Source organism: Oratosquilla oratoria, chromosome 7 (assembly GCF_046742065.1).
Source record: "Oratosquilla oratoria isolate Oo_2021 chromosome 7, ASM4674206v1, whole genome shotgun sequence".
In the NCBI taxonomy this organism is placed as follows: Eukaryota; Metazoa; Arthropoda; class Malacostraca; order Stomatopoda; family Squillidae; genus Oratosquilla; species Oratosquilla oratoria.
Genome location: NC_134783.1, coordinates 27,180,621 through 27,195,725, shown reverse-complemented (window position 1 = coordinate 27,195,725; position 15,105 = coordinate 27,180,621). Strand labels below are relative to the sequence as shown.

General features: G+C 40.3%; 1 protein-coding gene across 1 annotated transcript in view; it reads right to left on the bottom strand.

Annotated features, from left to right (window-relative positions):
* Nucleotides 1-827: 827 nt before the first annotated feature.
* The window catches only part of LOC143027009 (esterase E4-like), a 29,129-nt gene continuing 14,851 nt past the window's right edge, over nt 828-15,105 (bottom strand). The window contains exons 8-12 of the mRNA XM_076187834.1: nt 13,774-13,949; nt 11,633-11,780; nt 10,626-10,749; nt 1,751-1,865; nt 828-1,283 (exon numbers count right to left, since the gene is read on the bottom strand). Of these exons, the coding sequence (XP_076043949.1) occupies nt 1,173-1,283; nt 1,751-1,865; nt 10,626-10,749; nt 11,633-11,780; nt 13,774-13,949 (674 nt within the window). The 3' untranslated portion in view covers nt 828-1,172. The remainder of the gene's footprint in view (nt 1,284-1,750; nt 1,866-10,625; nt 10,750-11,632; nt 11,781-13,773; nt 13,950-15,105) is intronic.

The window sequence follows — 15,105 nt, the reverse complement described above, 5'->3', positions numbered from 1 at the left end:
CTATTTACCTAGTTGTATTTTATGGGATGAGAGCTATGTTCATAGTGACCCATTTTTGTATCTCTTCACATCCAGTATGTTCTTAAAATCGTATATAGTTCTGGCATTCAATGTTTCTCTGTGTTTAGCCAAGTATGGGTGTTCATAATAGCTTGCCTCTCTTGTAGTTTGAAGCATTATGGACTTAATTTGATAAACTTGTATCTACATACATGCGTACATATACTAAAGGCTTTTTTTTTTTTTTTCCCCTACAAGGGAGGTAACCAAAGTCAAAAGGCATAATTCCACTCCCATTCACCCCCCCCCCCCCTCCCTTTCATCTTGGCTCCTGGACGACGGGCGATCCCATATGTACAAAAGTTTGATTGGATAACAGTGCTGATTTGAAAGAAAAAAATTCCCCTCGAAGATATGTGTTTTAGCTATCCTAAAGATATTACATATCGGGGCCAGTGCTAGGAATTGTGGCACACAATTAGAAAATTTATAGCAGGGCCTCTGCTTGACAAAAGCTAAAAGTTTTTTTTTTTTTTGTAATATACCAATCTTAGCCAAAAAGCATTAAATGTTTGATGTACTAAATATTGAAACCATATATATATACCAAAGGCTTTTTCCCCCCTTACATGGGAGGTAGCCAAGTCAAAAGGGAAGTACCCACTCCCACTCATTACACTCCCATCCACCACCCTTTCCCCCTTTCCATCTTAGCTCCACATAGATGACGGGTCATAACTGCATCCCACCCACTACCCTGAGTTAGAAGCAATTTAACAAGACACAACACATCTACAGCAAGGCTGTTTCACTATTGAAACACAATATGATTTTTTTTTTTAAATACAAGTTAAGACAATTACAGACATATTGTTTATGTATAGGTCTTTAGAAAAAAATTCCATTTACAGAATCTTCAAAAATAATTCCAAAGTCAATAGGTCAAATGAATATGAAACACGAGATTTTTGGCTAATAATATTTCACCGAAATAATACAATCAATTAAGGGCAATAACTTCAAGTTCACTGACAAATCCCTCAGTTTATGCCTATGGTATTATTATTTTCTTACTAGTTTAAATGAAGTCTGTCACAGTGTTCTCTGCTGAAGGGCTGAGCTCAAGCCCTTCAGGATGGGGCCTGAAATTTCACTGATTATGAGTCCTAGAATTAAACATAAGATGTAGTTTGGAAAACAAGCTGTTCCTGGGTTTCCTGATCTTCGTCTTTTTGAAGGTAACTAAACCATCTCATGGGCAAGTGAGTCCAGAAATGCTGTTCCTGAAATAGAAATAATATTTTTGGAAGGGACTCTATTGAACTTGTACACAAGGTAGAATAAAGCATGAAATTAACAATATAATCAAGAAAATGTAAAATTTTGTGGGAAATTATTAATACAGATTTGTTATTTTTTAGTAGAAAAGCTAAATAAAATATGGGTAGTGCTTAAGTACAAGGTATCAGAGAATAAATGTATTGTATATTCAATTTTCTATAAAAAAATCGCTGATACCAGAAATAAATTCAAATATATATTTGAGATTTTTTCTATTGAATGCTGGAGAATATAAAATTTTAGTTTCCAGATAGTACTATCAACAATAATAATAATAATAAATTTATTTGGCAAAGAATATACATGAAGTGCAGATATTGACAAGAACACATGGTTCGAAATAATTATTGCAAACTGCTGAGGATAACACAAAAAAGCATGTACGCTTATTTCCATTTATGTTACTTACAGATTCTCTGGAGAAATTTTCCATATTTGGTGAAGGTTTGATTGCCAGGTACTCCATATTTGACAGCTCAGCTGCTCTCCATTCAAAACCCAAGGAATTATCGGGTGTGGGATTTCTAAAAATTGTTCAAGTAAAAATATCAATAATGATATAAATATAAATATATACATATATAAACCAAAGGATGACAGAATAAAAGCATACATCCAACCTACACCCATCCAAAGTCTATTGTTCAAATAAAAATATAAATAATTATTATAAATATATACACATATAAACCAAAAGGCCCTTTCCCCTATAAGGGGATGACAGAATAAAAGCATACATCCAAACTACACCCATCCAAAGTCTATTTGTTTTCCTTCCCATCTGAGCTCCATATGTTGGTTTGCTCATGTGAGCAATCAGCTCTGATTGGTGCTGATCCATGCTAATTTCCAGTGCTGGTAGGTGAACACAATGGATGCAGGTAATATGCTCCAACCAGCACAGGGAGGGGCATGGTTGGCTTTGCTTTTTTTTTTTTGCTTTTGTTCTTGTATTTATAAATACTATTAAAACACACACAATAAAAGATATTGCTCATTATTCCTAAATATTTGTTTAACCTTACAATTCACTGTGGAGGAGGATAGGGAGGGATAGTTGCAGTGGGAAATGCTAAGAAAATGACCGTGATGAGTGAGGAAAATGGAAAAGAAATAAGGAAGGATGAAGTGAAGGCAGTTATGATGATGAAAGCAGGTAAGGCACCTGGTCTGGATGGATGCCATGCAGAATGTCTAAAAAAAGGAGGTACAGTGATGGTGGACTGGCTGGTGAGGTTATTTAATGTTTGCTGGAGAGAGGGTAGAGTGCTGGAGGAGTGCCTGTATAGTTCTACTTTACAAGGGAAAAGGGGACAAGTGTAAGTGTAGTAGTTTCAGAGGGATTAGCTTAAGTGTAGTTGGGAAGATTTGACTGAGAGGATTAGGAGATGAACAGAGGGAGTAATTGGTGAGGAACAGTATGGATTTAGGACGGGTAGAGGTTGTGTAGATCAGATTTTTGTGGTAAGACAGATATGTGAGAAAGCTATAGGAAAGGGGATGTTTTTTGGGCGTTTACAGATCTGGAAAAGGCTTACAACAGGGAAGACAGGAAGGTACTGTGGGAGGTTTTGCGGATATACAGGATAGGAGGAAAGCTTCTTGGAGCTGTCAAGAGTTTTCACGAGAGTAGTAGAGCATTTGTCAGGATTAGAAATGGAAAGAGTGAGTGGTTCAAGGTAAAGGTGGGACTTCGTCAGGGATGCGTTATGTCACCCTGGCTGTTCAATTTGTACATGGATGGGGTGGTGTGAGAGGTAAATGCAAGGGTGGAGGGTAAGGGATTGGAGATGGTTAAAGAAAATGGAGAAAAGTGGGAGGTGAGCCAGCTGTTGTTTGTGGATGACACTGCGCTTGTGGCAGGATCAGAGGAGGGATTGAGGAAGTTGGTGATAGAGTTAGGGAGAGTGTGTGAAAGAAGAAAGCTGAAGATAAATGTGGGTAAAAGTAAGGTGATGAGATGTTCAAGGGGTGAAAGTGGCAGTAGACTGGAAGTGAGTATTAAGGTAGAGCGACTGGAGGAAGTAGATAGTTTTAGATACTTGGGTGCAAATGTGGCAGGAAAAGGTGGGGTGGAGGTGGACATAGAATGTAGATTGAGAGAAGTGAGTAAATACCTTGGTGGATTAAAAAGTGTAATGAGGAATAGATATTTGGGAATGGATGCTAAGAGGAGACTGTATGAAGGAGTGATTGTGCCAACAGCACTGTATGGGGCAGAAACATGGAACATAAGAGAGAAGGAGTTTGAATGTGTTTAAGATGAGGTGTCTGAGAAGTATGATGGGGTTATTAGGCTAGATAGAGTGAGAAATGAGGAGGTGAGGGGGAGAACAGGGGTGGAAAGGGAGTTGGGAAATAGGGTTGATGAAAGAGTATTAGGATGGTTTGGACACATGGAAAGAATGAGTGAAGACATACATACATATACCAAAGGCTTTTTCCCCCCTTACATGGGGGTAGCCAAAAAGAAAAAGGCATAGAAATCACTCCCACCCACTTCATTTCCCATATATTCCACTCCCCTCCACCCTCCTCCCTCCCTCCTATCTTGGCACCTCCTGGATGACAGGTCATCCCTGCATCCTGTCCACTGGCCTGGGTCAGAATCAGTGTTGCAAGACACAGCACATCTACAGCAAGGCCGCTTCATAAATTTGGCGACCCCCCCCCTCCGTCTCCTCATGCAGAAAAGGAGAAGATGGGGAGAAATCCCTTCAGGCTGCGTCAAATTTTTTCTCATACATACTTCCTCACCCCCCATCTCCCACCCACTCCCCCTCATGCATCACAGCCTCATCTATACACAACCCTTCTCCATTCACCCCTATCTTCTGTCCTCTCCCGTCCTTCCTCTACAGACATTCCTCTCTTTTGTAAAGCCCCTTTCACCCCATCCATCCATCTCACCCTAGGACGCCCCCTCATATTCACTCCTTCCACCTCTGCCTCCCACACTTCTTTTACTAATCTTTCTTCACTCATTCTTTCCATGTGTCCAAACCATCTTTCATCAACCCTATCTCCCAGTTTCCTTTCCACCCCTGTTCTCCTCCTCACCTCCTCATTTCTCACTCTATCTAGCCTAGTAACCCCTATCATACTTCTCAGACATTTCATCTCAAACACATTCAAACTCCTTCTCTCTTCCTCTCTCATGTTCCATGTTTCTGCCCCATACAGTGCTGTTGGCACAATCACTCCTTCATATAACCTCCTCTTAGCATCCATTCTCAGATGTCTATTTCTCATTACACTTTTTAATCCACCAAGGCATTTACTCGCTTCTCTCAATCTACATTTTACCTCCACCCCCACTCCTCCCTTTCCTGTCACATTCGCACCCAAATATCTGAAACTATCCACTTCCTCCAGTTTCTCACCCTTAATGCTCACTTCCAGCCTACTGTCACTCTCCCCTTGTACATCTCATCACCTTACTTTTACCCACATTTATCTTCAGCTTCCTTCTTTCACACACCTTCTCAAACTCTGTCACTAACTTCCTCAATCCCTCCTCTGATCCTGCTACAAGCGCAGTGTCATCAGCAAACAACAGCTGGCTCACCTCCCACTTTTCTCCATTTTCTTTAATCATCTCTAACCCCTGACCCACTACCCTTGCATTTACCTCTCGCACCACTCCATCCATGTAAAGATTGAACAGCCAGGGCGACATAACACACCCCTGACGAAGTCCCACCTTTATCTCAGACCATTCACTCTCTCCATTTCTAATCCTAATGCAAGCTCTACTACTCTCATAAAAACTCTTGACTGCTTGTAAGATGAAGAAAGACTAGTAAAAGAAGTATGGAAGGCAGATGTGGAGGGAGTGAACATGTGGGGACATCCTAGGATGAGATGGATGGATGGGGTGAAGGGGGTTTTGGGGAAGAGGGGAATGTCTGTTGAGGAAGGATGGGAGAGGACAGAAGACAGGGGTGAATGGAGAATGGTGGTATATGGATGATGTTGTGATGCATGAGGTGGAATGGGTGGGGGGATGGGGGGTGAGGTAGTATGGGTGAGCAAAATTTGATGCAGCCTGAAGGGATTTCTCCCCGTCTTCTCCTTTTATGCATGGGGGGACGGAAAGGGGGGGTCGCCGATTTAATGAAGCAGCCTTGCTGTGGATGTGCTGTGCTTTGCGACACTGCCTCTGACCCAGGGCAGTGGACAAGGTGCTGGGATGACCCGTCATCCAGGAGGTGCTAAGATGGGAGGGATGGTGGAGGGGGGGTGGAGTGTATTTAGGGATGGAATGGGTGGGAATAATCTTATGCCTTTTTCTTTTTGGCTACCTCCCTTGTAAGGGAAAAAAAAGCCTTGGTATATGTATGTATGTATGTATGTATATATATATATATATATATATATATATGTTGTGGTTACTAGGCTGGATAGGGTAAGAAACAATGTGAGGACAGCAGGGGTGGAAAAGGAGTTGGGAAATAGGGTTGATGAAAGAGTATTAGGATGGTTTGGACACATGGAAAGAATGAGTGAAGAAAGATTAATAAAAGAAGTGTGGAAGCCAGAGGTAGATGGATGGGGTTAAAATGGCATTGAGTGGGAGGGTTTTGATTGAGAGGATTAGGAAAGGAACTGAGGGAGTAATTGGTGATAAACAGTGATTTTAGGACAGGTAAGGGTTGCATGGATCTGATTTTTGCCTTTGATTTTACTATAATTCTCAGTGGTTTGGCATCTGTGTTGCCGGTTATGGGTAGTGGATATGAAATTGAATGTGACAAGATTGCTGCTGTAGTGGCAATCTGTAAAGAAAATCTGAAAATCCAGGAGTTACAGTGCATTCAGTGCAATCCTGGTTGTTACATTTCAAGGATGGTGGGGGGAAGCAGCGATGCACTGTGCAAAGAGACACACCACCTAATAACCTAGGGTTGCTGAATTTGTTTAGAAGACTTACAAGGAGACTTGTCTATTTCACACTTGATAATATTTAAAGTGTGTGGTGTGAGTTTTCCCCCCACCATTCTTGAAATGTAACAACCAGTGTTGCATTGAATGCACTAACTCCTGTATTTTCAGGGATTTCCTTCACAGAATGCCACTATAGCAGCAATCTTGTCACATTTAATTTCATATCCACTACCCATAACCGACAACACAGATGCCAAACCATTGAGAATTTACATAAAACTGAAGGCAAAGCACTGAGCTCCAGAAATGTAACCCTCTCCCTGTTGAATCTCAAACAGCACCGAGCCTAGAAATACTGCGTTCCCTGGTGGCAGCCAACCTTGATCTCACTGCCAGGCATACTTACTTTCGGTATACTTTACTTTCGGTAATTTTGTCTGTTAATGACACGGCTGAAGTCGGCTTCCGCACGTTCCAAGTTGTCCTTGGTTCTGTACTGCTTCTGGCAGGGTGTTGTGGTGGCTGTAGGGGTATCCTGGTATCGGTGGATGGTCTGGTAACCCATCCAGCCATTTGTCCAGCTTTCTCTTGAAACGCTCCGGGCTAGTATCTTTCTGGTCCCGGAGATCTCTTGGGAGGCAGTTGAATAAACGAGGTCCATTGTGAGTGAAAGAGTTGTGTTTTATTGTCTTCACTCTTTGTATGGAGCCTACAGTACCCTTTATGTAGCATAGTCTTCCCTTTCTCGGATGGTAGTTTGCCACTATTCCCACATTAGGTACTCTGCCCTCCAGGATTTTCCACACATAGATGATTATATAGCGTTCCCTTCTCCTCTGCAGAGAGTACAGTTTTAACTGGCTCAGTCTATCCCAGTAGTTTAGGTGCTGTACTCCCTGAATTTTTACAGTGAAGGAACGCTGGATAGCCTCTAGGTTGGCTATTTCTTGTATTTTGTATGGGGACCATAGCTGGCAGCAGTACTCGAGCCTTGGGACTACCAGACACTTCCATAGGGTCTTTAGGCACTGCCCATCTCTAGAATTAAAAGTTCTAAGCACCCACCCACTCAAGTTTCTTCCTGATTCTATTATTTTATTTATGTGGTGTGAGAAAGTTGCATCGTCGCTCATGAATACCCCAAGGTCTTTGACATGATCTTTTTCTGTGATGAGCTGGTTGTTGTACTTGTAGTTTGTGGAGTTTTTAAGGTCTTCATTTCTCCCATAGCGTACAAGTTCAAATTTCTCACCATTCAATGCCATGTTGTTTGATGCTGCCCAAATTTGTATTTCATTGAGGTCCTTTTGTGTATTTTCCGCATCTTCTGGGCATGTTATCTGCCTTTTCAGCCTGGTGTCATCGGCAAAAGAGGACGCTTCAGTATACTTAAGTTTCTCGTCAATATCTCCTACATGTATAATGAAGAGGAGTGGCCCTAGCACTGACCCTTGTGGTACACCGCTTTTTACTCTACTGGGCTCAGACAGTTCTCCTTGGACAGATACTTGTTGAGTTCTGCCTGTTAGAAAACTATGTAACCATCTTCCAAGTGAGCCCATTATTCTGAGATTTTGTAGCTTATGTAGGAGAATGCCGTGATCTACCTTGTCAAAAGCCTTGGCGAAATCAAGGTAGATCACATCAGCATTCCAGCCATCCTGCGTGCTTTCAAGGATCCTCTCATGGTGTTCGAGTAGCTGGGACAGACACGAACGACCCTGCCTGAAACCGTGCTGTCCATCGTTGAAGGCTTCCTTTGTTTCCAGGAACTTCACCATCCTCTTTCTTATGATTTTTTCGCATAGTTTTACTAGGTGAGAAGTTAAGGCTACTGGTCTGTATTTGCTTGCCTGGCCTCTACTTCCTCCCTTATGTATGGGTGTGATGATGGAGGTCTTCAGCATAGTAGGAACTGTGCCAGATTTTACTGATACGTCCCAAAGCATCTGAAGTGGCTTTGCAAGCTCCTGTCCACAGTTTCTCAGAAGTTGTGCATGGAAACCATCCGGTCCCGCTGCCGCTTCAGGTGGAATAGCTTTTATTGCCTCCATTATGTCCTGTTCGTTGATTTCGATTGATGAGAGTATTTGTGGGCTGTTTGGGGAGTCTGTGAAGAAAGTTTTTGCATCTTCTACCACCTTGTCTTTTTTTTGGGTCACTGAAGACACTTTCATACTGTGACTTGAGAATATTTGCCATTTGCTTGGGGTCTCCATTTAGGACACCATTCTGGTCGTAAAGAGGTCCAACTACTGATCTATTCTTCAATTTCTTTTTGGCGTATGAGAAAAAGTATTTCGGATTTTCCCTTATCCGCAGTATCGCTTCTAGCTCTTCCCTCTGGTGTTGCTCTTCATGGGATAGCTTGATCTTTTTCTCTATCTCTTCTAAATGAGATTTAATTTTCTCCTGGGCTGGTGGATAGTATGTTTTGCCCAACCTTATGCTGCATGAATGCCTCTTTCTCATGAGGATTTTGCGGTCCCTAGGGATGATACTTCTTTTCTTGTTGTTCGATTTCATTGGTACATGTTTGAGGCAGATTTCCCTACATTTTACTACTATTTCCCTGAGAATGTCGTCCACATTTTCCATTTGTAGGTGGACCTCCCAGTTTATGTCCTTTATTTCTGCTCTTATTTGTTCCCAGTTTATGTTCTTATTATAGAAGTTTAGGTTTCCTAGGTGTTCCTCCTGTGCAACTCTCCTCTCGTGATCCGTTCGTTTGTCAACACACGTTGTTTGTATTAAAATGGATTTGTGGTCTGATAGAATCGTGTCTCTTATTTCGCATGAAAAAATTAAATCATTACTATTTGTTAACATTAGGTCTAGTATATTTTTTCCTCTGGTAGGCTCTCTGATTACTTGGAGGAGGAAATATTTGTTTATTACATTTATCAGGGCTAGGGATTGTTGTTTCTCCTCTAGCGTGCCACTGAGAATTTTCATATCTGGCCAGTTAATGTGCGGGAGATTTAAGTCCCCAAGGATCACCACCTCTGTTGTGTTATTTGGCAGGGTATCCAGAGCCCCCCTCATCCTTTCAAGTATTTCTTCAAACTGGTCCGGAGTTGTATTTGGTGGCCTATATAATGTCATTACTAGCATGTCGAGACTTTTTATGTAGATCTTCAGGAGTTCTACTATCCCGTTTGAGAGAGATACTACATCTTCGACACATGCTGCTAGATCATTTCGTGTATATATTATGACTCCTCCGTGGCTTCTGTTTTTCCTGTCTGCCCTGTATATGGTGTAGCCATCAATGGTAATCTCTGCATCTACGTGTTCTCTAGTCAAATGTGTTTCTGTTAATGCTAGAAACATCAGGTCTCTTTGATGAGCTATCTCCTTTAGCATTGGTACTTTAGCCTGATTTGACTTTGGATAGAGACCCTGGATGTTTGCATAGAAAAAAGAGGCTAATGACACATTCTGCTGCATGCCCTGTCTCTTTCCCCCAGTCTGTCCAGTCTGTCCATTATATGGCTCATGGTTTTCTGTTGTTGTTTTTCCATTTCTATACGAAAAAACATCTGGCTCACTTTGGATATAGAGGGTGAGGGACTTCCAATTTGTGGCATAAGTACTGAAGTCAGCAATATCGGGTCCAAACTTATGGTAGTTATTGTATATATATATATATATATATATATATATATATAAATATATATATGTGTATATATATGTATATATGTATATATATACATATATATATATATATATATATATATATATATATATATATATATATATATATATGATGATGATGATATGGTTTAACATCACAAACTCCCCCCTATCGGAAGGCTAGGATGGTTCCCCTTACAGAGGACTTTGTAGCGTGGAATTTACTGAACCATGCCCTTGATTCAACTTTGCCGGTGGCAGGACTCGAACCGCCATCCCCTCGACCTTCACCACAAGTAATGACGCCCTAACCCACTCCCCAGACATCCACTTGTGCAAGTTGAGCAGGCAAGAATGGTCCAGGGGAATCAGGCATGCTGATTGATGCTGGCTGACAGCACCGACACGCCAGAACTTGCTTCCTTTGTGCATGCTTACACTTGTTTATATGGTGGAATTCTTAGCAGTGATCAATGCTGCTCAGACCTGATTACTTGCACAAGAAAACCAGCATTCTCTATGTACACATCCTTACACTACTCAGATCAGAAGAAATGCAGCAAAATAAAGCACCTCCACAGTGGAGCCAAACAGCTGGAGTTTGTTTACCCTCATTACTTCATATAAAGATTTCATCACTTTCAAAATGGTACCTCATCATTTCCTATAACCTTATTATTTTCCTTTTCAATCACATTCATCAGTATAAATCATAGTTATGTAACAGCTTCAGAAAGTACATGAGATAATTGTCAACCTACCCAAACTTGGCAAAGTTCGCCCATGTGTTTACAATTACATTTCGTACTTCAATGTCATCTGGCTGCTCCAAGTCAAGGCCAGCAAAGTTGAAAGGGTAAAAGAGGTCATCAGCATGGTAGACTTCTGTAAATGAGTAAAAAGAAATAAACATAGACAAGACAATTAATGTGCAGGTTAATAATAGCCTAGCATGTTTATACATATACCAGTGGCTATTTCCCCCTTTCAAGGGTGGTAGTCAAAAAACAAAGGCATTAAATCCACTCCCACCCATTCCATCCCCACATACTCCACTCCCATTCACCCACTACCTCCCTCTTATCTTGGCTCCTCCTGGATGACAGGTCATCCCTGCATCTCACTCACAGCCCTGGGTCAGAGGCAGTGCAGCAAGACAGCACATCCACAGCAAGGATACTTCATTTAATTGGTGACTGCCCCCTCTCCATCCCCTCATGCAGGAAAAGAGAAGATGGAGAAATCCCTTCAAACTGCATCAAAATATCCACACATACTCCTTCCCCCCATTCCCCACTCACTCCCTACCATGCATCATCCCTACACAACCATTCTCCACCCCCACCTTCTCCCTTCCTTCCTCAACAGATATTCCCCTCTTTCCCAATGTCCCTTTTAATCCATCTATCCATCTCATCCTTAGTTGCCCCCTCATATTCACTCCTTCCACCTTTGCCTTCCACACTTCTTTTACTAATCTTTCTTCACTTGTTCTTTCCATGTGTCCAAACCATCCCAATATTCTTTTATCAACCCTATCTCTCAACCCCCTTTTCCTCACCTCCTCATTTTTCACTCTATCCAGCCTAATAATCCCTATCATACTTCTCAGGCACCTCTTAAACACATTCAAACTCCTCTCTCATGCAATAACATGCAGCTAATACCCTAGATAGGGAGCATGTTTATAGGAATATGATATTATATGATACAGCCTATTGGATATTAATGACATAATTATATCAAATGATTCTGGGAGATAACTTACTTGTTCTGCTTTCAATTTCATAAATTGAGTATTGCCCAATGTGCTGCAACTCATAGATAAAGACTTTCTTGTTTGTGTGTTTAGCAGTATTGACGTGCCAGTATGCATGCAAATCAACTGGAGTCTTGTAGTAGTAGTCTACATACAGCTGCAAATTTTAGGTTCTATATCAGTTACACAAATGTGATTGATATCTGAAAATCACACAGCCTGAACGGAATTGCAAACTGGATACTAAAAGAATGTAAAGATGAACTAACGGACAAAATATATAAGATAATGGATTGCTCACTCAGAGAAGGAAAGGTATCAGAAGACTAGAAAAATGCCAATATAGTGCCAATATATAAATAGGGAACAAGAAAGACCCAACAAACTATAGACTGGTCTCCCTTACAGGTACAATAGCTAAAATTTGTGAGAAAGTCATCATAAGTAGACGGAGGAGAACAATATACTAAATCTGAAACAATTTGGTTTTAGACAGGGAAGATCATGTACCACAAATATGATCTGTTTCTATTCAAGGTTAATATATATAATGCAAGAAAGGGACAGATGGGCAGATTGTGCTTTCCTGGACTTACAAAAGGCATTTGATAAAGTGTGTGTGTGTATCTATCAACATCTAGTTTGTTCTTAAATTCATGTATGGTGTTTGCACACACTATTGTTTTGTCCAATTTGTTCCAGACACATTATTAATCACAAAATAGATGGAGGACTTCCTGACTAGTAGATAGATGAGAGTAGTGCTCAGAGAAAAATATTCAGATTGGAAAGAGGTGATCAGTGGAGTACCGCAAGGATCTGTATTGGCACCAATAATGTTTTCTATTTATGTGAATGACATGGACGAGGATGTGAAATGTTACATGAGCTTCTTTGCAGACAACGCCAAAATGTTAAGGAAAGTAGAAACTGATAAGGACTGTGAAGCACTGCAGGAAGACCTGAATAAAGTATGGAACTGGAGTCTGAAATGGGAAGTGGACTTTAATGCTAAGAAGTGTAGCATAATGGAGTTTGGAAAAAGCAAAAACAGAATATCAGGAAAATATACAATTGGAACCAAGGAGGTAAAGAAAGTAGGATCCGAAAAAAATTTGGGGGCAATTATCACAAACGACTTGTCCTATGATAAACAGATTAACAAAACTGTCTGGGAGGCTTACAACTTGCTAAGATCAATAAAAGTATACTTGGACGAAGACATGATAAAAAAAATATTGGTTACTTTGATAACGCCTAGACTAGAGTATGCGGCGACATTGTGGTCACCCAGTACCAAAAAGAATATAAAGAAAATTGAAAGAATCCAGAGAGCAGCAACAACAATGCCACCTGCACTTGCAAACCTATCATATAAGGAGAGATTGGCTAAACTGGAGTTACCGATGATGGAGCAAAGAAAAGAGAGAGGTGACCTACTGACCATCTACAGAATCATAAAAGGCACAGAGATACTTGATAGAGAGGACTTACTAAACTGGGACAAGAGAAACACAAGAGGACATGGAAAGAAAATAAAAAAACATAGCTACAGAAGAGAACTGAAGAAAAACAGTTTTCCACATAGAGTAGTGGACACTTGGAACAAACTGGACAATGAAATAGTATGCGCAAAAACCATTCATGAGTTTAAAAGCAAACTAGACACTGCGAGATACAAAGGCGGGACACCACGAGCATAGCTCACCTCCTGCAAAATACAACTAGGTAAATAGATCAGGCCATACATGAGCTCTGAGCTCTCATCCAGGATGGTAATAGCTGTTGATAGAGTCCATGGAGAACAACACGTACACACAAACACACACATACACAACCATAAATTAGGCCATATCTGAGAGGATAATACCTGTTAATCACAGGTCCAACTTATGTTCTAAGGCTGTGGTGAATCACACACACATAAAAAAGGCTGAAAAATGCTTCTGGTTAGCAGTGGATTTGACTGGCTTATGCTTAGTTTTGACTTGAACAGAGGTGAACAAAAATATTGCTTGTACACTGTTATATGAAAGGAATTCAGTCTTAAAGTATATATTACACAAATTCTTGAATAATATATTAAAGTCAATATTCCACAAACTGAAAACATAAATGAATGTTTTGTTTAGGCTCAATACCAACTTTACCTTTTCTAGCCCAGGTGCATTAGAGATAGAAAGTGTTGGACTGCCTGCATAGGTGACAAGAATTCTTGACAAAATTTCATCACACTTCTCTTCTTGGTGAGTTTCGAGTGTCAGAGGTACAATTCTTGAATAATTTTGGATGAAATCATTAAACCTGGTTTCATTGGAAGCAAGCCCTAAGATTAAAAAGATTATAAAGACAATTAGTTTTCAAATATTTCTTTAGAAGACTGTCTCCTGCATGTATATACATATGTGTTATGCAGCAAATAGCTAGATGTGATGTAATTCAAATAATCAACTGGATTGTCAGAGGGTCCTGCAATCAAGGCCAACAATGGCTATGTTTGATTGATATATATACATATATATATACATATATATATATATATATATATATATATATATATATATTCCCTATATATATATATATATATATATTATGTTATCAAATTTATCCTGAACACCCTGTATATATATATATATATATATATATATATATATATATATATATATATATATATATATATATATATATATATATATATATATATATATATATATATATATATATATACAGGGTGTTCAGGATAAATTTGATACTTTTCTATCTTCTGTCATTTCAGAACTATTTGAAGGATTTAGCAGTAAAATGCAATGGATAGCCAATTTTGTGTATTATTGGTGGGTGTGAGAGCTAGAGAGCATGGACAAATAGAAAGCACAGGTTTAATGGAAGAGAGTGACCTGTATCATGATGATTCGTACCGGATTAAAAAATTCAGAAATCTCAACTACAGCTCAGTGTTCCTTGAATACAGTGAAGGCTGTGAGATGCGAGTTGGAGAATTGCGATAGAGAAGTGGAAGCAGTGGGTAGCAGGAAGGATCATAGCAGGCGTTCTGACTCTGTCTGCACAACAAAATTCATTGAGAAGCTGCGAAAAAAAAAGGGCGGCATGATCCAGGCAAGGCATTGCAGACCTTGGCGAGAGAGATGGGCATTGGAGTAGTGACTATGAAGAAAGTGCTGAATGAGGATCTTCACTATTCTTCATACAAGAGGCACAAGGGCAAACTACTCACATGCCTATCTTCTCTCTTCTCCCTTCCTCAACAGACATTCCTCTCTTTCCCATCCATCCATTTCATCTTTGGTCACCCCCTCATGTTTGCTCCCTCCACCTCTGCCTTCCACACCTTTTACTAATCTTTCTTCACTCATTCTTTCCAGGTGTCCAAACCATCCCAATACCCTTTCATCAACCCTATTTCCCAACTCCCTTTCCACCCCCACTCTCTTCCTCACCTCCTTGTTTCTCATTCTATCCAG